Source organism: Mirounga leonina, unplaced genomic scaffold, assembly GCF_011800145.1.
Source record: "Mirounga leonina isolate KUSES-001 unplaced genomic scaffold, KU_Mleo_1.0 Mir_93, whole genome shotgun sequence".
Lineage (NCBI taxonomy): Eukaryota > Metazoa > Chordata > Mammalia > Carnivora > Phocidae > Mirounga > Mirounga leonina.
The window spans coordinates 40,351,141-40,373,377 of record NW_023270854.1 but is presented as its reverse complement, the minus strand read 5'-3'; the positions used below and the strand labels follow the sequence as shown (position 1 = coordinate 40,373,377).

The 22,237-nt window shown below is 36.9% G+C and overlaps 1 protein-coding gene across 1 annotated transcript in view; it reads right to left on the bottom strand.

The window, feature by feature from the left end:
• Positions 1 to 933: 933 nt before the first annotated feature.
• Positions 934 to 22,237, bottom strand: part of DSC2 (desmocollin 2) — a 33,685-nt gene continuing 12,381 nt past the window's right edge. Inside the window, exons 6-16 of the mRNA XM_034995916.1 lie at positions 19,166 to 19,310; positions 18,058 to 18,224; positions 13,901 to 14,035; positions 13,468 to 13,653; positions 11,704 to 11,960; positions 11,213 to 11,355; positions 6,655 to 6,882; positions 4,390 to 4,626; positions 3,915 to 4,039; positions 2,408 to 2,665; positions 934 to 1,591 (exon numbers count right to left, since the gene is read on the bottom strand). Of these exons, the coding sequence (XP_034851807.1) occupies positions 1,394 to 1,591; positions 2,408 to 2,665; positions 3,915 to 4,039; positions 4,390 to 4,626; positions 6,655 to 6,882; positions 11,213 to 11,355; positions 11,704 to 11,960; positions 13,468 to 13,653; positions 13,901 to 14,035; positions 18,058 to 18,224; positions 19,166 to 19,310 (2,079 nt within the window). The 3' untranslated portion in view covers positions 934 to 1,393. The remainder of the gene's footprint in view (positions 1,592 to 2,407; positions 2,666 to 3,914; positions 4,040 to 4,389; positions 4,627 to 6,654; positions 6,883 to 11,212; positions 11,356 to 11,703; positions 11,961 to 13,467; positions 13,654 to 13,900; positions 14,036 to 18,057; positions 18,225 to 19,165; positions 19,311 to 22,237) is intronic.

Below are 22,237 nucleotides of genomic sequence, written 5' to 3'. Positions count from 1 at the left end.
TTATTTCAAAAACCATCATTATTTCACATTTAAAAACTATACCCTTGCATTGAAGATATGAACTGTAAACATGCTATTATATACTATCCACATTCCAATTTTATTTTTATTTTTATTTTTTTTATTTTTTTAAAGATTTTATTTATCTATTTGAGAGAGAGAGAATGAGAGAGAGCACATGAGGGGGGGAGGGTCAGAAGGAGAAGCAGACTCCCTGCAGAGCAGGGAGCCCGATGCGGGACTCGATCCAGGGACTCCAGGATCATGACCTGAGCAGAAGGCAGTCGCTTAACCAACTGAGCCACCCAGGCGCCCCACATTCCAATTTTAAATACCCTTTTGTTAACAAAGAATGTTGCATCTAATAAAAGCATGACTTATTTTTAGTTTCAATGGCAAAGTTAGTTCCTTTGTTGAGGAAATAATGAAGCAATGACCAAGATACTTGAAACAATAACATCAACATTACACAGATTTCAAAAAAAACAGAATAATACACTTACATAAAACATAAACAGAATCACTCGCTTTAGAAGAGAAGAGAGATGGCTTTTCAAAATATTTAGATTCTCCAACCCAAGAAGAAATTTAAAAAATAAAGAGAAAGAGAGATAGTGAGACCGAGAGAGAGAGAGAAATAGAGAGAGAGAGAGAGAGATTAGAGACAGAGGCAGACCAAGGACCGAAACTCTGCAGAAGTAAAAATACATTCTTAAAGCAGTTTTTAAACTTAAACTTCTCTGACAAGGTAGGTAACAGAGAAACGTAGATTCAGTGCAGGATTTTATATAGAATGAAACACAGAAACTAAACTCCACCAAAATGGAATTGTGTTACCAGTCAATGCCTGGCTGGGACTCTCCCTTTGCATGAAAAAGAAAGTTAATGTTATAAGAATAAAACATTATCAAGAATGTAATATACACACTTTATAATGTTTAGGAGAACAGCAGTTTTCAAGCACCACACAAAAAATTAATTAGGTAAGTGAAGATAATGTTAAAGCGAGTTCTCTACAATTTTCTAACAGGTTATACTTTAAGTAGTGTAGGACACACACTTGAATTCATTACATTTTATTGCACTATAAATTGGCTATTGTCATTATACCCAAATGTAAACAATAATGTAGACTTCCTTAATTTTTCTATCTGTAGGTCTCCTTGGGTGGAAGACAACTAATTAATAACTATGTAAAACCTGGGAAATTTGTATACGTATATACAGCATTTTTCTGTAAATACCCACTTGGCTAAAGAGATCCCATGGAAATAAAGAGGGGAAACCCGAAACACAGCATCTTTTATTTTTCAAAAATCCTGGCTTGTAATGAAAAAAGCACAGGTGGGAGGGAGATAAAGCCACTGGCTTTTGTAGACTTATTAGAATACACTCATCTCTTTACGCATGCTTCTGCTAGTGTCCTAAATTTGGGTTCCAAATGATCCAAAAATTCAAGCCCATCTTCTTCTTGTCGTTCACTGCAACAACCTATAGAACCAGCCACCGATCCTTTGCCTTCGTAGTTATACGTAAGGACATAGTCTTGAGCATGCTTATGCTTGTCATCCTGATTACACAGTTGCACCTTCTGCCAGGGGAGAAACACAATATATTTTATTATTATTATTTTAAACACCAAAACTTACTAACATAAAAATAATTGCTTTGATTTACCTTTCATTGTTTAATTTTTAATCAGAGTGTGTCCTCTAATGGATTCCTACATATAAAAAATGCACATGATTGGTCTGTATCATAAATCATCTATAAATTCACTCTACAGCATGTTTCTAAAATCTCACATATGTGGCAGCAAACCCAAGTATACAAGGGTTCATGTTAGGTAATCATTAGTTTCCCTTTCAAAATCATGTCTAAAGTGAGATGCACCCATTAAACTGAGCCCAAATTGATGTGGGCTGAGATCTTTCCAGATAGGCTTAGTGACCATAAGGCTATAATTGCCTCGTACCATGCTTCTGGTTTCTAAGATTCGATTTGTCACATGGGAAATATTCACACAAAGTCATGGAAAAAAATAATTTAAATATCATCACACAGATAACTTCTATATTTTAAAAACAAAAACATATAAACTGGGACTGTTCTTATACCAAATAAGACATTTCATGTCCAATAAATAAATAAATAAATAAATAAATAAATAAATAAATAAATATCATCTAACATCGTTTCCATAAGAATTAAAAACCAAACAAACTGAGAGGAAAAGTAAATGTCCTCTTAATATCTGAGCATTACTAAATCAAAATTAAGGAACAACAACTTTACAATTAATAGATTAATCATTAACTGAAAACAAGAGTCAGGCCACTAAATTGAAATAATTGAGAAAGTTGAAAAGAGATCAAAATAAACTTGTAGGACCCTCAGGGAAACTCACTTCACCAAGATGGGTCTGAGTGAAATCATGCCACTCGGAGTAGTTGTATTTGCAGTTGTCCACCTCCACAGGTCCTCCCCTGCAGGAATCCAGGGTGTGATGGTGCCCGGTCCCCCGGCACAGTTCCAGAGTCTGGTGTCCGCCTTTCACCATCTCAATGGTTTCCTGCCCTCCATTTTTCACTCCTGATTCCAGGGTGCCACAAATTCCCTGAGCCGAATTGCCCACAGTATGCATTGTGAAGCCATTCGTGGGGCACTGAAATGCAAACAATTTGCATACAGAGGCAAACAACAACAGCAACATGCAGATAATGCCATACATTTTTGTGTTAGAAGGTAAGCTCCCTGAGGGCAAGAACTAAATCTGTCTTAGCAATCCTGAATACCCGACTTTTGTAACCCCAGAACTTCATGCAGCGCCAATGCATCTGCAAACTGCAGATGTCAAGCGGTCTATACCTTGAGACAAATCAGAAAGCTGAATGTATATTCCTTCTCAAAAAACTTCTTAGAACACTGTACAATGTCATCTGTTAAATTCTTCCGAAATCTCAAGGCTCAAAAATCAGGATTCCGGTATCAACATCTCACGTGAATTTACCCTGCTTGGTTTAAATTCACTCCCTTCACCTAGAAGGACTGGACTAGACTAGAACAGAAACAGAAATGGGGACCGGTATTTTTATTCAGTGTCTACTGTCATTCCCTTCAACTAAAACAAAAATACAGAAAAAAGAGTTGCCATAAAAATCTTAGCTGCAATAATAAATCCTTGCCATCTCAATGAAGAAAAATAAATCAGCAGGGCAAATAAGAACACCAAAGCTCTGGTCACTGATTTTCTATGCTGTGTTTTTGTAGGAAACCCTAAGTTTTATTTTTTTCAATACCTTCCTAGATGTCAACACACTTTTGTTTTCTAAATCTTTCCTGTTCTTATCATCATTATGCTTTCTGTAGAAAATTTACATGTTCCTCATCCACGTACTAGGCTAGAAATCAAAGCTGGAGTTCTGTAGTCACTTGCTAGCATTGCCATTTGACCTCAGGCTTCTTGCTAACCCATATTAGAACCAGAAAGACTCCATTAAAGTTCTTCCCACACTGATCAAAGCTTGCAGTCATTTTATTGCTGTTGCCAGAAAAAAAAAATTAAAAATAATTATGCTGATGATCTGTGAATAATTAAATGAAATATTTTTACAACACAAACAGCAGTTTCAATATATAAAAAAGTCTGGACCTAAAGTTGAAGTTCTATTTTAAGTAGAAATAATAATGAGATGCTAAAGGATTTTTACTATTACGTAACACTACATGACCACATTGAAAGGCCATATATCACCATGAGAATCAACATTGTTCTATCTAGTCCAGAGGACCGATGAAATTTTATATATTGTCAGTTACCTGATTTCAAAAGAACTCTTCTCAGAAAAGATAATTATAGTTGGTTAGGCCAATTTGTCCTCTGCATTTATTTTAAAACAGAATGAATTACTTACTATTTTGTCGTCTCCTGGAGCTTCTGTGTTTGACACAATGAGGTTCTGCTGGGCTAAATCATCAGGAAATACTTTGGGCTGCTTCGCTGCCCCAGTACTCCCACAGACTAAGGTAAATAGGATACCTGGAGAATGGAAGAAGTTACTTCAGTTGATCATAAAACAATGTAGAGTTATGAATTTAGGATGATTAATACAAAGACAGCTTTCCAGAAAACATCAATGGCTTGTGGAGAAAGTCTGACCTAACCAGGTATGCCACGAAGACGTGCTAAATGCTGTGTTTCTGCGCTGAATTTTATATCTATGCTGAGATAACACGAGAAGAGTGCTTTCAATATATAAATTCAGTATGTTGTGTTAAGTAGACCTAGAACTATACACAAATGAACAGCTACAGATAGCAATGCTGATTCTAAGAATGTGTCTTGAAAGTTATCGCAAAGGCTATTATTCGAGTTGGTGAAGGACTTACAAAAGAGCAAGGCTATGCCCAACAATATTGCAAGGATGGCCCATTTTCCAAGTCTCACTTCTCTGTGGTCAGTCCTCGGATCTCTGCGAAGCGTGCAGTCATTTTCAGTAATACAGTCACATAACATAACATTCAATGGAGTGATGAGTGACAGGCCGTGTCTATCTGTGACTCTGACAGGTACTCGGTACGTTCCAAACGGAAGGTCCTCCTGAAAGAAAAGACGAGCTGCCGTATCTGAAAGAAAATAAAACTGAGTGATAGAGAATGTCCCTAATTTCTCCTAGCATTAGGATATTCGCCATATTTCCTGACAAACGGATCTTCCTGATGGGAAGGCACCACTGCTAGGACTGAGAATGTGAACGGACTGACGAGTTCTCATCTAGAGCAACAGTAAACATACTGCACATGCAAGTTTCTCTCTGCTGCCTCTCACATAAACTTCCTTCGGCTCTCATAATAATGTATTTTTCTGCCCATAAACAAGCCCTTCTTATCGTAAGTAACAGGCGCGCCAAGACATTGGTCTTTATCATATCTTTGAAAATTTTTAATATCACCATGCAGTGCAATTTGCTTTTATACATGGCTCATCAGAATCTGAAATTCTGGATGTTTCCCCTTACTCTGTTTTCATATATTGTGCCAAACAAACAAACAGTTGTGACTCACTGTCAGAGACTGATTCTGACAACTTAGAACATGGCTGACCTTGAACATAGTGGCAAGCATGAGTTGTCCTGATGCTATACCGTCTCACAGTCCTATAGGACCCTGGGACCAACTGTATACTTTTTAGTTTTGATGTATTTTTTTAGGTGAAGGGTAGAAAATATCCAGGTCAATATCTAATTCAGTCTCGGGTACAGATCCAAAGACAGAATACTATTCTGAATATAAATGCCACATGCCCATGCCTAAGAATAACCCCTCCCCGTTTAACTGGCCTAGGGTGACAGTCTCATTTATTTTTAGGGTGTTTGAAGCTCTAAATATAAATTTGGGTGTTTGGGTAAAGAAATCAGTGAATAAGTCCATTTTAAAAGAAAGCATGGTTAACTTGGTAAGTTTATGTGTAAAAAATGAGAAGAAGACTAGCAGAACCAAAATTTATGATGCATAATGTGCCATGGTCTGATACATTCATTATCTTGTTTACTCCGATGCATAATGTGCCTTGGTCTGATACATTCATTATCTTGTTTACTCCCCCAAATAATCCCATTTTACATATGAGTAAATTAAGCCCCAAAGAAAATAAACAGCATGGTCATATTTATATCACTAATAAACAGGGGAGCCGGCATTGAACACAGCCTATTTGACTTCAAAGACTATTTGGGATACGTTCTTCTTAACTTGGTGTTTCCCAGACTTTTGGGTTATTTCACAGATGAGTAGAATTTTAAAGTAACAAAGTTTTGACTGACATAATCCTGCCAATGTTTTACTCTATGAAGCAGGAATATTAAACAAAATTACTACCTCCTTCCACACAATCTAAAAAGAAATGATGGGGCGCCTGGGTGGCTCAGTTGGTTAAGCGACTGCCTTTGGCTCAGGTCATGATCCTGGAGTCCCGGGATTGAGTCCCGCATCGGGCTCCCTGCTCGGCAGGGGGTCTGCTTCTCCCTTTGACCCTCCTCCCTCTCATGCTCTCTGTCTCTCATTCTCTCTCTCTCAAATAAATAAATAAAATCTTTAAAAAAAAAAAGTTCAAAAACCTTTAAAAAAAAATAAATAAAAAATAAAAATAAAAAAATAAAAAGAAATGATGTTATGACACCAAATCAGCAGAAAGGAGAAAATCTAAAAATAAGGTTAGTTCTGAAAATGCTGTCAGTTCACAGAGCAGGATTCAGGACACAGGGCCTTAACACGTCACTGTAGCTTGTGTGTCCTCGCTTTCCTTCTCCCTTCCTGTTCCCCTTCCCTTGGCTTTGTTTTCTAATCGGTCATAAAAGAAAATGGAGGAATATTCATTGGAAGCATGGGGTAGAAATTCACATTCAAGGACACCTTAGAGGCAAACCCCCTCAGTTTATAGCAGGTGGTGAGTCGTGAAGGCTGGAGTGCTGGGTGACCAGGGCTTCAGGAGACACAGGATGCACTGAACTGTTAAGAGCCGAGGTAGGGAGCGATGAAGCTGGCATGGAGAGAGTCCCTTCGTTTTTGTCATTCTCGTCAACACAGATCCTCTCGTGGCTAAAGTCAGAAGCACAAACTAAGAACTAAGTTGGTATCAACTTAGTATTCACGTACCGTTAATTTTTGTCAATCTCCACTTTCTTTCTAAGTCTGAATCAGGATCACTCTCCAAACTGAAGTCGAAGGGCGGGCCATTCGTAGGCCCATCGGGATCGACAGCAACAATATCCGCAGATGACAGGACAGTTTTGCAGATTACTACTGTCTGCTTTGGAATAACTGCGCCATTATCGTTCACATCTTGAAGTATAATTCCCAGGGTCCCAGTACATGTTTTCCCGTCTAGAAAAGTGGATGAAAAAAGCAGAATTTTTTAATGTTCTGAGTTTTCACTAGGAAACTGTACATCGAAAAAAACAGTTTTAAATATGGATGTGGCACCAGTAACATATAAATGGCGGTGACAAGCACAGTCACAGGCTATGCCCTTAAAGAATGTTTTTTAAAAAAAATGATCACTTTCAAATAGGTTGTGCTATTTGAAATAACTGCTATTCGATTTGTCATCCATTCACTAAATAGCTGCAAAAGACATGGAAACTTTCATGGAGGTTAGTTTTGACTGATTTTTTGAAAGGAGAAAATATGACCAAGAGCACTGCCGTACAGTTACATGCACAAGGAGACTTGAGAAGGTGGGAAAGCACAGTATGCACATCCACGTTCTGGACATAAGGAGGGGGATGGACAGATTGGCTGGAATTGATACCACAGAGAAGAGCTAAAAGTCCAGCCTAAGGATATGCATATAGAAAGTGCATATGGTTTTGGAGCAGGGGAATAGAAAGGTAGAAGATATGGATTTGGAAGATGAGAAGAAAACAGTACATAGAAACGTTTGAAGGGTAAAAAGATTCCAGAAGCAGAAAATCACTTGTAAGCCAAACTCATCATAGTGGCTGTAGCCTAAGGAATGCATCTGTCTCTAGACTTAATAAAAACTTACTGAATAACTACTTTGTACAGGGCACCGTACCGGAAAATCTACGGGCTTCAAAGATGAAGTGGATGTGGGTCCAGGCCACAGATCAGTAACACAGTTGTGAAGTCTGAAGCTGAACACAAATCCAGGACTTCTGTGTCTAGATCACTTCTTTCTGCTTAATCAGGAGGCCTTGGGACATCAAGGATGGACAAGAGGATAAACAAACCTATGCTGTCTGGGGCTGTGTCTTACATGAAGCTGCCAACCTGGGAAAGCTGGAAGACCAGGCACCGCCCTGCAGTCTCGACCAAGGCGACAGGACCTGCGATACCTGAGGTGTCATCAAGGGCCAGGAGACCTGGTTCTGAAATGTGAGACCCAGAAAAGGACAAGATGGAGGCAACTATGAGACTGCTATGCGGTAAAGTGGGAGAGAGGAAGAAACCAAAAACAGAAAGCAAACCGAACACCTCATACGTAATACAGGTTTGCAAATCAAAATTCCAGAAGGAGCAAGAGCAATGCTACAAAGAAAACCAACAAAATCACCCACCAGAAGATTAATTTCACTCTATGCAAGACATCTTTGAAACATGTGTATTTAGTATCTCCAAAGACATAAAAAAGGGTAACTGTTGAAAGAACAATGAAATTATAGCTTAAGTTCCAGTGGAAATAAAACAACAACATTCCTCTAATAGGGACTCCAGAAGAAGAGAATAAATAGAATGGCAGGGAAGCACTATTTAAAGAGATAATTGCTGAGAATATCCCAGAATTAAAGAGAAGCATGGATCTTTTTTAAAAATATATTCTGAAGGCAGTGCTACATAAATAAAAATAAACTCACACCATAAACATTCTATTAAAACTACAGAATGCAACCTAGGGAGCCAAAAAAGTTACCTAGACACATTATCTACAAATGGACAAGAATGAGACTGACAGTAGATAAACCTCAGCAACATGAGACATCAGAAGATAATGGAGTACGACCTGCACGGTGCTGAGGGAAAGGAACTTAACTCAGAACTTTACATTAAGTCAAATGATCAGATCAAGCAGGAGAATGACATTAAAATATTTTTCAGAATAAAATGGGTAGGGTTTATCACCTAGACCACACCACTGGGAGAACTAGTAAAGGATGTACACCAGCAAGAAGAAAAGGGAACCAGGAGAGAAGGAATGAGATGTAAGAAACAAGGCAATGATCTCTCCCTTTGGACAACTTAAAAAAAGAGAGAGGAGAGGGAGCCAAAGGAAGCAGGGGGATCTGTATTTTACCTGCCTGGCATACTTTTTTGGAGGGCAGAATAATTTCACATCTCAAAATCTCTTGTCCTCACCCTATGTGCTGTGTTCTGGCTCTCTCTGAAAACTGGGATTGTGGAATATCTCGAACATTTCTTGCCATTGGAGTCCACACAGAGTTGAAAGCACATGGCTTACTGGCTGAATCTGATGGATCGCCTTGTCTTTAAAAATTGACTTCTACGATGTCTGCTCTTTTACCACCGTGCTAAATGCCTGAACTTCCCTTCCATTCAACATTTAGAGTTGTGCAATTCACTCCATTTTTTGAGGCATTGTGATTCGTAGCGGTGTACAATATTTAAACCAAAGATCTTAAACATCTAATTCAGTGTTTCATGGCTGTTTTTAAATCTGCTGTTTAAATAAATACTCTAATTCATTAGAGTGTAGGCATGCAATGCTCACCTTCTAATATAAATGCAATTCTATATGAGTAAGTACTAATTCCAAATATGAAGTCATGGAAAGTGAACTACCCATGGTTTTGTGATTTTTCTGCATGGCACCCTCCTGATCAATGTTTCAAAAATTATGAAAACACACTCCTCCCTAAAGCTGGAATAAAACAACAAACATAGAAACCTAAAGCTGAATGACACTGCCAAGAGAGTTCAATTTGAGAAAACATTGAGAAGAAGAGAGAAATTGAACCCAAGGTGGAAGAAATAGCTAGGCTCAGGAGAGCAGAAGGTAGTACCAGAAAGCATATGGACCACAGAGGAAAGTGTGGAAAAATTTACACACAGAAGCCTTGCAAGAGTTTTAGAAAGAGAAAGCAAGTGCTGTAGAGAAGCAGGAAGTTGGGAAGAGAGAATGGACCTGAGGTCAGTGCTCCCAAGAGAGCATCTTTCATTAGGAAGCAGCTGGGAGGGTCCAAATGAAATTAGCCAGCATAGATTTTAGAAAAAGATAAAAACAAAACAAGGAAAAAAAAAAAAAAACCATTTTGTATGATCTCAGTTCATAAAATAAATAGTTGTAACATTTAGCCCCTACCCTCTTCAACAGAAATGAATGGGAAAGGCCCCATGACACATTTATTCTATTCCACAATGATGATTGAGCTCATCTAAACTCCATACAAATATTTGAACTCTCGATTATTTTATCTCTTCTGCAGCAAAGGAGAATGTAGAATAAAATTGTATCCCAAATCACTTAATTCCGGACAACAAATTTATCTGATCCATCAACAAGCCATTTGCCAAGGACTGTTAAAAATGTAAAAAGAACAGATTTGATTTTCTTTTTTTTTTTTTTTAAAGGTTTTATTTATTTGACAGAGAGAAACACAGCTAGAGAGGGAACACAAGCAGGGGGAGTGGGAGAGGGAGAAGCAGGCTCCCCGCGGAGCAGGGAGCCTGATGCGGGGCTCGATCCCAGGACCCTGGGACCAGGACCTGAGCCGAAGGCATACGCTTAACGACTGAGCCACCCAGGCGCCCCCAGATTTGATTTTCATGTTATTCTTCTTTTTCATTTGCCTTTGACCAAAAAGCATGTCCTGACAAAGGGACAAAGGAAACTGAGGCCTTTAAAGGACAGTCAAAGTTAAATTAATAATAACTACAACCTTACCGATTCAATCAATGGATAGGAACCATTTCTCATTCATTTAGAGAGAACTGAAATACCTAAAACATCTTCCAAGATTGCTTCTAAACTCTAATGTTGTAAACCATAGTGTAATAACTTATGTTTGCTGTAGTTAGCATATTTAGTTTATGGATGCACAAAGATCAAATGTATGTTATGCACTAAATGGATCTCATATATAACCACTGCGCTCATATTCTTCTCCATTTTGTAGGACTCACAGAACATTTTACATTTCATATGGTTTTATGGATTCACAGTGTTTGTCTTTCTAATTTTATAATATACCATTAATCATGACTATGATTATTTTTATATAATGTCCTTAATTAGAATTCTAATCCCCAAGTATACTGAGAGTTTCTGTAAAAAGATAGAACAATTTTGTAGGAATGCACTATGGGAGTAATCAGTATGTTCTCCGTGTAATGAATTTTCCTGCCAAAGCGAGTATTTTAAAAAACATGACTAGATAAATTGAAGCTAATTTTATTAAAGTAACTTTCTCAATTTTCAATGATTGTTTACTTTTAATAAATTATGGTTTCCGGTATTTCTATTACTAAATTATTTTATAACTACAGAAAACTGAGGGTGTTATTAGAAAGCAGCCATGAGTTAATAAATTACAGCAAACCTTTCAATTGCTCTATGTCTTCTGGAGAGAAATACATTTTGAGAATATATGCAGTTGATTTCAAGTCGATGTTGGTGGTTTACAAACTGAGGATGTAAGTAGGCGGAAATTGATGGGCTTAAACACAAAGCTCTTACCTTTGTCTGACGCAAGAATTGTGATATTATATATATCATCTCTGATGTTCTCTGCCTCTCTATCCAGGTTTCTGAAAATTGTGATCGATCCTTCCTTTTCATCAATTGTGACCCACCCTTTTGGATCAGTTAATTTCTTATACCTATTAGTAATGATGAATGAAAATAACAAACTGTATCATAGGCCAAATTACAATTCTGGCATCAAAACAAGTTATGAATTTTATTTTATTTTTTTAAGATTTTATGTATTTATTTGACAGAGAGAGACAGCTAGAGAGGGAACACAAGCAGGGGGAGTGGGAGAGGGAGAAACAGGCCTCCTGCTGAGCAGGGAACCCACCCCCCCCCGATGCAGGGCTCAATCCCAGAACCCTGGGATCATGACCCAAGCTGAAGGCAGTGGCTCAACCGACTGAGCCACCCAGGTGCCCCAACAAATTATGAATTTTGAAAACATGGTAAATTTGGAATTAACTAAAACAGGATACCTTATGTTGCTGCTACTTCTTGTTTCGGGGTCATATGCTTTATATCCATTGCTCTTTGTTCCCACTGGCACATTTTCTTTAATTTGAACGGTTTGCACTGCAGGGCTACACTCGGGGCCCTCATCCTGATTTTTTACATTAACAGTAACTGTTGCTGTGCTCATGACTGATCGTGAATGAGCCTCTCTAGAATACAGAGCTTCATTAACTACGCCAATCTGTAGGTTCACCTGTTGTCTTTCTTCATAATTCAGTGGCTACAAAACACAAGTGTGTTGAAAATCAGATCAAGACATTTAGGATTTGGCCATGCTGGCATACATAACTAGTGTTGAGAATAGTCAGGAGAGTATTAAATATATACCCAGAAACTAGGTGGTGGTTGGAGGAGGGGAATCCACCTGATTCAGTATTTGGGTGGAACCAGAAAAGCAAAACAAAACAAAACAAAAAATGTTTCTCAACTGTGAGTAATATCAGAGGTCCTGATAATGAATTCAAAAAGCATTTAATGAAGGTGTTTCAAGGTTAACACTTGAGAAATTACTTTAGGACCTCCATACCCTAATCAACGGTTATTTACTACTCCATTCATTTTGGGTCAGCTTATCCTATCCTTCTGAAATGAATAGAATTATTTGTACCTGGTTTGGGATGGAAAATGTGGGTCAAATTTATAAAATGTTTCTCAGAGAGGACAGAGAAGAAAATAGAAAGCTCATGGACATTACACTTTCCTTTTTTAGCTCTTCCATCCCAGTTACTTTTTAAAGAACCAGTAGTACCAAATTTAATGGAAGGTTTTTATTTTATCTTGCCTGATATGTAGCTGTAATGAGAATAGGTAAAGCCATTTCCTGCAAGACAGAAATCTTGTCAGGTCTTGGACTTCACAGAGATAAAATTGCTTCTTAGAACACCAAGGATTAGGGCAGGGGTTGGATGAGGCAAGAGATATGATTCAAAAGACATTTCTTTGCTATTTTGAAACATAGAAATTAACCTACAAACTGCACTTAATTTTCATCATTGTAAGAAAAAGGATTTGTCATTCTTGATGCATGCTCTTTGTGAATATGTACAAAAGGGAAACTACATGGACCCAGGATAGAATCATGTTCTAGTTAAAGATGCAGCAGAAATAAGACTATGACTGTGTCCAAAGCAGGTGGCTTTATGGGCTAACTGGCTTCTGAACTGGCAGGGAAGTCTTCTGAGATGCTGCAGAATAGTATTAGAAGGAGGTTTCACAAGTATTTGCATCTTTGAATGGTTGAGGATTCCCATCCTCAACCAAGAAGGAAGCTAAGGTTGTAATGTGTGCTAGATATAGATGAACAAATCTACAAATGCTGTCCCTATGGGTCTCACCAGGAATAACTCACCATTTGGGAAATTCAGGAAATAAGTGAAGGCTCCCTGACTCAGCTACAGAAAGAATGGGCTAGGAAAGTTTGGCACTGTCCCATGGGCATCAAAGCTGTGCCAGTTTTTTAATTGTTAAGACTTGTTGGTTACAAAGTGGATACTATTGAACACACACACACATATATAATATTATTTTAAATACCAAGACTTTATAAAAGGTTCTCCAATTTGAATATACTCATCCTGTTATAGTTACGGAGAACATAGCATTTATATTTACCTATGTATCTATTTTATTCTTATATTTACCCAGAATTCCTTCTTTTCATTAAGCTCTAGTATGCTAATCTACGATATTATAAGCTACAAATAACTAATTTACTAATTTATTCTTACCTTAACCACACACAGAACTCCTTCATTGGTTTTGGGGTCTGTTACTATTTTAAAATTCCCATTTTCATTGCCTTTTAAAATGGTATAATTAGCTCTCCAATTCACAGTATTCATTAAATCCTTATCCTCAACAGTAACACGTAAGATTTCCACATCAACTGTATTTTCTTCCACTGACGTCACATACTAAAATAATAAAAACAAAAAAGCCTTAATTAGTAACTGTCACAAATAGAGCACTGTGGGAAATAAACTCAGTTCTTCTAATTTCCAAGGACTATGTTTACATGATTTCAAACCCTAAGTCCAATTTACTGTCATGTGACTGGGGACACTGCATCTGAAATAATGGGGCAGGCATGGTTGGAGTTATGTATGTTTAGCAATTAACACCAGGTCCTACATTCTTCTTTTATTACTATCATGTACTTACAGAAGTACGGGTAAATATTGGTAAGTTGTCATTTACATCTCCAATATTAATGATGCAAGTTGAAGTTGTCTGCAAACCGAAATACTGACCATCCATGTCTTGTACTTTTATTTTCAACTGGTATTTATCAGTTACCTGAAAAGAAAGAATTTAATTATTGAGTGAAAGCAACATTGTAATTGAAATCTTATTTTACACTCTGTAATTTTTCTTGCATTAAAAATTTAAGAAGTAAAATTTCACAGTTTTCATGTACTGGCAAAAAATCTCCTCACACTAGTAATTTTCTATTAATTTATGAAAATAGAGTAGTTTCTCAAATTTAAAGTGCTGCTTTATATAGAATATAGAAAAATTGGTTTTTGTTTTACTCACCAGAAAGGGAAGGGGTAGCCATAGCACATTTTAAATTGCCTAGCAGTTAATCAAAATCTTTTATCTCCTATCCAAAGTACATTCTTAGGCTGAAAAATATATGGCAGTGACTCTTACACCAGTCTTGAATAATAAAGTAAAATAGCCTCCCATAAAAAAGGCAGATTTTTTTTTTAAAGATTTTATTTATTTATTTCACAGAGGGACACAGCGAGAGAGGGAACACAAGCAGGGGGAGTGGGAGAGGGAGAAGCAGGCTTCCCGCGGAGCAGGGAGCCTGATGCAGGGCTTGATCCCAGGACCCTGGGATCATGACCTGAGCTGAAGGCAGACGCTTAACGCCTGAGCCACCCAGGAGCCCCTAAAAAGGCGGATTTTTGAATATTTACATTTATAAAAAGATCTGGAACTGTAATTTTTTTTTCTGTCTGTGGAAAATGTAATCTGTTTCTTAGGGCTTTACATTCATCAGGGACTGTAGAAGGCTCATTGTTAGTTTCAAAAAAAGTGTGTTTCTCCTCATAACGGTTTCATTTATCATAAGTATTGAGGCATGAAAGGATTAAAAGCAATTCTAATAATAATGCATTCTGGATGAATTTTGGGAGCCTTGGGTTCTTTTCCTAACTCTAAAAATAACAAATGTAATCTCTCTGGCAGTTGGAAAAGTCTTTTTAGCTAGGTTTTCTCTTCTATAAAACGATGATACTAATACCTTTCCTATATAATTCACCGCTTTTCATAAGACAAAATAATATGTAAAAAAACATCCTGCCCTTCTACCAAGAATGTTTACCCTTCTCTCAACTCCATCACTTCTTAAACTTTCTTGTCTGTTATGTCTTACCTAAAATAAAACTAAAATTTCTCTATCTCTATGCTTTTTACACATATGATTTTCCTGATGTACTCTTCTCTCATAATCAGTCACATATGCAGAGCTGAAAAATACTGGCCTCATTTAAAAACTCATGCTAGTGTACTTTCAAGGAGAGAATACATATTTTGTTTGTAGTGAATTAAGATTTATTCAAAATAATCAACTGGCTAATAAAACAAAGAAAGAGATGAAGTTCGGGACCTAAATATTAACTTGTGATATCTTCAGATAGAAGAAAAAGTGTAATGTTTAAAGAGCATAAGGGGTTGAAAGGAACAGATGAAAGCTGGAATCCTGGCATCAATAAGTGTCTCCAGAGCACTCTTGGGTAACACTCCATGACACCTTCATTAGTCCAATGTTTTCAACTGACTTAGTAGAAGGAGCTATTCAAGACTTGATAAAAGAGGATTTGGTCTAGGGGCACCTGGGTGGCTCAGATGGTTAAGCGTCTGCCTTCGGCTCAGGTCATGAACCCAGGGTCCTGGAATCGAGCCCCGCATTGGTGTCCCTGCTCAGTGGGGAGCCTGCTTCTCCCTCTCCCACTTCCCCTGCTTGTATTCCCTCTCTCGCTGTGTCTCTCTCTGCCAAATAAATAAATAAAATCTTTAAAAAAAAAAAAAAAAAAGAGGATTTGGTCTATAATCTGCTTTTCCCGAGCACATAAATTCCATGAAAAATCTGTATGATTTCTGGAGTTATAACAGCAATTCATTCATTCATTTATTCTGTAAATGATACTGTACTCTTCACTGGCACATACAGTAAAAACAAATGAATTTATGAATAAAATAAATATAGTTGTAATAAAATAAAATATAATTTCACTTAGGAATGTCCTTGTAGCTGCAGTAAAAATGATTAATTTTACCAAATTTTATTAAATTTCAACCCATAGTCTAGTGAAGAAATGGGAGGTATGCATAAAGCAGTTCTGCTACATAACATACAATGTTCTTCTCAAGGGAAGTACTTGTGTGATTATTTAAGAACTAAACTAGCTATTGTTTTGGGGGTTTTACTGCACAAAATACCATTTTTACATGAAAGACATCTATCATTATTCAGACTAGTGTATTTGGAAGACATTATATCTTAATAAAGTGAATCTGTCACTTCAAGGAAAACAACTATTTGTTGTCAATGATAAACTGGAGTTTCAAACAAAAATGAGACTTCTGGAAAACTTTTATCAACCACTGTGATATCAAGGGAGGTGAAAAGGTAACTTTTTTCCTGTATTGCTTAATGAAATGTGTCAATCTCTGCAAGATCTACATAATTCAGTAAAACACTATTTTCCAAATGGTTAACACATGATGTTACAAAATTATACATGGATAAATTGTCCAGAGTACAAGATAGACCAATGGATTTAATATAACAAAGTATGAAAGCTCCTTGATAAGGCTTTAGAGTGCACATTGCAAAAAACACATTTATCAAACTAACATTTATGAAACAAAAATTGTCAAGTTTTGGTGTAGTATCAAAAGAGTAGCCCCAATGACCTAAAATTACTATTAAAATACTCCTCTCTTTTCTAACTTCATCTCATGTTGGATTTTCTTTATATACTTTAGCTAAAGCTACATATTATAACAAACTGAATGCAGAAGGAGATATGAGAATCCACCAGTCTTATATTAAGCCAGGTATTAAAGAGACTTGGAAAAATACATTACAGTGTCATTCTTCTCAGTAAATTATTTACTGTTTTAGAAAGTGTAATTGTTTTTTTATAAAAATGTTATTTATGATAATGTGTAATATATTTATGATTTTTAAATGGGTGAATAAATAAATATTTTAAACTTTTGTCAGCTTTAAATACTAATGGAATAAATATCAATAAATATAGCCCTTATAAACAAAAGACCTGTGAAATCTTCAATAATATTTAAGAGTGTAAAAGGTCCTGAGACCAGAAAATTTGAGGACCACTACTCTAATCCATGAGGAAAAAAGAGAGGAAAATGAAATGAATCTGGTATGAACTTTTAGGAATCAAATACCTGACAAGCATATATTACTATACCTTAAGATTAAGGATTATAAACGTAGTAAGTAGGCCAGATAAACTCTCTAAGAATTCAGATGAATAAATGCCTGGTGGAAGAGGTAATAGTTGAATAGCCAAGTGAATGACTCACTAAACTAGGATAGCTGCAGTGGAAATGGACAGAATATAAATACAAGGTCATTTTAGAGGTAACAGCACCATGTTTGGGAAAGTGATCTGAACAAGGGAGCAAGAGGAGACATTAAATACAATTCTGAGAACATGAACTCAGGGTGACAAGAGAAAAATTATCAACAGGAAAAGAATGTATTAATGTCATTTTACCTAGAAAACACGGCAAGGAGAGCATGTTTAGAAGGCAAAAAGAGTTCAATTTTACATGTATTGCATCTTAGGTATCTGTGAAACATCCAAATCAGGATTTCAAGCAGTAGATTGAAAATGGTAAACTAGAGATCAAAGAGAAATAAATTTTCTCTTAAACTATATAAGGGGAAGAATGTAGATGAGACTGTCAGGGAAGAGATGATACAGGCAAAAAAAAAAGCATTGTTATCTGTAAATAACAAATGCCTGCACGTTTCCAAAAGTTTCACTTTTCATATTTGACATTTCCTGTTTTTACTACTATACTATAAAAATGCTAATATTAGGTAACTTGACTTTATAAAACATACATTTCAAGAGAGAACAAATTAGTTCAAAATTAGCACACTGCAAGGTTAATGACCTCCATCAGCAAACTTAATAACTTTTCTAAAATTAGATTCACAACATGCTTTTCACAAACACATCTATAGGCGCTATACAAGATATATACAGATATGATTCAATGGCGATGTGACAATCAGGTTTTGTCTCCTCTGATATTGGTGTTACCTCTCGGTCTAGCTGAGATGATGATGTGGTGATCACGCCTGTAGTTGGATGCATGGAAAACAGCGTGGGGTATGCTGGCAACTGCTCTATGATGGAGTACTTGAGACGCGTGTGCATCGTGTCAGGTTCATCTTTGTCAGTTGCACATACCTGTCCCACGGTAGAACCTACATATTGAAAAATCCTCTTTAATTTCCAAAACTTTTACATTTTCAACATCCCCTTTATTTCATTCCTTTCCATCTACCTCAAAAAGCTTTTGGACCACTTAATTATATGGCTGAGTAGTAGTTTTTATACATTTGCAGACTTCTATATAAAGTATCATTTTTAAATATATCCCAGCATTCTAACATTTGGGAATTTGGTGACCATATCCGTATTTACTGTATAATTTTATAAATGTTGATAATATCCATCCATTGCCATTGTATTTCTAGACTAAAGAATTCTAACTACCCTTTAACTTTTTTCTATTTCTAAGTCTGCCCTTACATTGATCAAATGGTCAAAAATGTGTCCAAAACTCTTGGTTTAGTTAGATCTTTCTGGAAGACTCAAAAATTGCATTCTGACTTCCAGCTGATAAGGTCCATTGACATAAGATTGAGAAAACCTTTGTATTACTCTCAATGACCTTTATGATAATGCTCAGAGTACTGCCAATCATTTAATCAGTATGGGATATCAGTAGATCTCTTCAAGGCTAAGACTTTAATTGCTCAAAGACTTATTCTTCTTAGAGTGTTTTCTCTTGCAAGTATTTATTTTATCTCACACAGGAAGTAACTGAGTAATTTCTCTAGTTTTCGGGCACTAGGCTTGGCATTCCAGATGTACGATGCATCATTTAATCTTCACAACAATCTTGCATATCATAACCCATTTTACAGATAAGGAAAACAAGGTTTGTCAAGACTATTAAGTCTGCCCAAGGTCAGAGCACACAGCTAGTGAAAGGCAGAGCAAAATTCCCACCCACAGCCACCCTGATTAGCAAGTCCCTTGTTCTTGCCAGCGGAATATGCTGCCTCCCAATGGCCACAGTGAAATTCAATTTATGAATTAAAATGTTAAGTTGCCATACATTGTTAAGGTAGGTACGCACCAACTCTGCAATTTTCGGAAACTGTAAAAACATAAGTTGTTTCTGTAAAAACTGGGTAGTTATCATTTTCATCCTCAATTCTGATTACCAGGGGCAGTGGAAGTTCCGGAGTATATCCATCCGGAGTTGTGGCGAAGGCAATTAGCTGTGAAGAGTCAAATAAGGAAAAAAGCAAAATTAAAATATGGTTCCAACTTCCTTTGGCTTCCATTTGGAGACTGTTCAGCACGGTGGTGTGAGTTTCACCATTTGTTATTGTTTGGGGATGTGGACGGAACCTTAATGTCACAGGAGGTGGTTAATCCCATGGTGTACTACAGCATTTTATGTTTAATATAATAACGTAGATAATTTTGGTTTCTTTACTAGTACTGTACTATTGTGGATGAGTGTTAACAGCTTTTATTATTATTTTCCCAGAACAGTCTTGAAGATTATTTTGTGGGGTTTTTTTTGTTTTGTTTTATTAAGTTTTTCATTTTAATCCCAGTTGTTAACATAGTGTTGTATTAGTTTCAGGTGTACTATAGTGATTCAACACTTCCATACAATAGCCGGTGCTCATCCCAAGTGCCCTCCTTAATCCCCACCCCCTATTCCCCCCATCGCCCTACCCACCTCCCCGCTGGTAACCATCAGTTTGTTCTGTATAGTTAAGAGTCCGTTTCTTGGTTTGCCTCTCTCTCTTTTATTTTTCCTTTTGCATGTTTGTTTTGTTTCTTAAATTCCACATATGAGTGAAATTCTATGGTATCTGTCTTTCTCTAACTTATGTCACTTAGCATGATACTCTCTAGCTCCATCCATGTCATTGCAATGGCAAGATTCTGTTCTTTTTATGGCTGAGTAATATTCCATTGCATTTATATACCACTCTTCATATCCATTCATCAATCAATGGACACTTGGGTTGCTTCCATAATTCAGCTATTATAAATAATGCAGCTATAAACATAGGGGTGCTTGTATCCCTTTGAATTGGTGCTTTTGTATTTTTGGGGTAAATGCCAAACAGTGTGATTACTGGATTGTGGGATAGTTCTATTTTTAACTTTTTGAGGAATCCCCATACTGTTTTCCACAGTGGCTGCACCAGTTTGCATTCCCATCAACAAAGCAAGAGGGTTCAGGGTGCCTGGGTGATTTGGTCAGTTAAGCATCTGACTTCAGCTCAGGTCATGATCTCGGGGTCGTGAGATGTGATCACATCAAGCCCCACCTGTGTCAGGCTCCCTGCTCAGCGGGTAATCCACTTCTCCCTCTCCCTCTGCCCCTCCTCCCCACTCATGCTCTCTCTCTCTCTGGAATAAATATATAAAATAAAATCTTTCATAAAAATAAAGAAATAATGCAAGAGGGTTCCTTTTTCTTCACATCCTTGCCAATACTTGTTGTTTCTTGTGTTTTGAATCTAGCCATTCTGACAGCTGTAAGGTGATATCTCATTGTGGTTTTGATTTGCATTTCCCTGATGATAAGCAATGTTGAGCATCTTTTCATGTGTCTGTTAGCCATCTGAATGTCTTCTTTGGAGAAATGTCTGTTCATGTCTTTTGCCCATTTTTAAGTGGATTATCTGTTTTTTGGGTGTTGAGTTTTGTAAGTTCTTTATATATTTTGGATACCCTTTATTGGATATGTCATTTGCAAATATCTTCTATATCTTCTCCCATTCAGTAGGTTGCCTTTAGTTTTATTGTTTTCTTCACTGTGTAGAAGCTATTTATTTTGATGTAGTCCCAACAGTTTATTTTTGCTTTTATTGCCCTTGCCTCAGGAGACATATCTAGAAAAAAGTTGCTATGGCTGATATCAGAGAAATTATTGCCTGTTCACTCTTCTAGGCTTTTTATGGTTTCAGGTCTCATATTTAAGCCATTTTGAGTTTATTTTTGTGTATGGTATGGAAAGTGTTCCAGTTTCATTCTTTTCATTCTTTTGCATATAGCTGACCAGTTTTCCCAACACCATTTGTTGAACAGACTGTCTTTTTCCCATTGTATATTCATTCCTCCTTTGGTGAAGATTAATTAACCATATAATTGTGGATTTATTTCTGGGTTTTCTATCCTATTCCATTAATATAGGTCTCTATTTTTATGCCAGTACCACACTATTTTGATTAGTACAGCTTTGTTTATCTTTTTTTTTTAATTTTATTTATTTATTTGAGAGAGAGAGGGAGAGGGAGCATGAGCAGGGGGAGGGGCAGAGGGAGAAGCAGGCTCCTCGCTGAACAGAGAGCTGGATACGAGGCTCAATCCCAGGCCCCTGAGATCAAGACCTGAGCTGAGGGCAGATGCTTAACCGACTGAGCCAACCAGGTGCCCTTTGTTTGTTTATTTTTATTTTTTTATTATTATTATTTTTTAAAGATTTTATTTATTTATTTGAGACAGAGAGAATGAGAGACAGAGAGCATGAGAGGGAGGAGGGTCAGAGGGAGAAGCAGACTCCCTGCTGAGCAGGGAGCCCGATGCGGGACTCGATCCCTGGACTCCAGGATCATGACCTAAGCCGAAGGCAGTCGCTTAACCAACTGAGCCACTCAGGCGCCCTGTTTGTTTATTTTTAAAGATTTTATTTTTATTAAGTAATCTTTACACCTAACATTGGCTCAAACTCACAACCCTGAGATCAAGAGTCACATTTTTCACCAAATGAGCCAGCCAGGCGCCCCGATTAGTAGAGCTTTGTAACATAACTTCAAGTCTGGAATTTTTGTTTTTCCTTTTCAAGACTGCTCTGGCTATTTAGGGTCTTTTGTGGTTCTATACATATTTTAGGATTGTTTGTTCTAGTTCTGTGAAAAATGCTATTGGTATTTCGATTAGGATTGCATTAAATCCATAGACTGTTTTGCACAGTATGGGCATTTTAACAATATTTGTTCTTCCAACCCATGAGCCTGGAATATCTTTCCATTTCTCTATTATTTTGTTTTGTTTGAAAGCTTCCAGTGCATGGATTTTAAATACCCTCTCTGGATCTTCAGTAACTTTGGATTCTTAGGACTCCAAATTCCCCAGGCACAGTTAACTAAAATATTATCTTATATACTACTAATTAGAA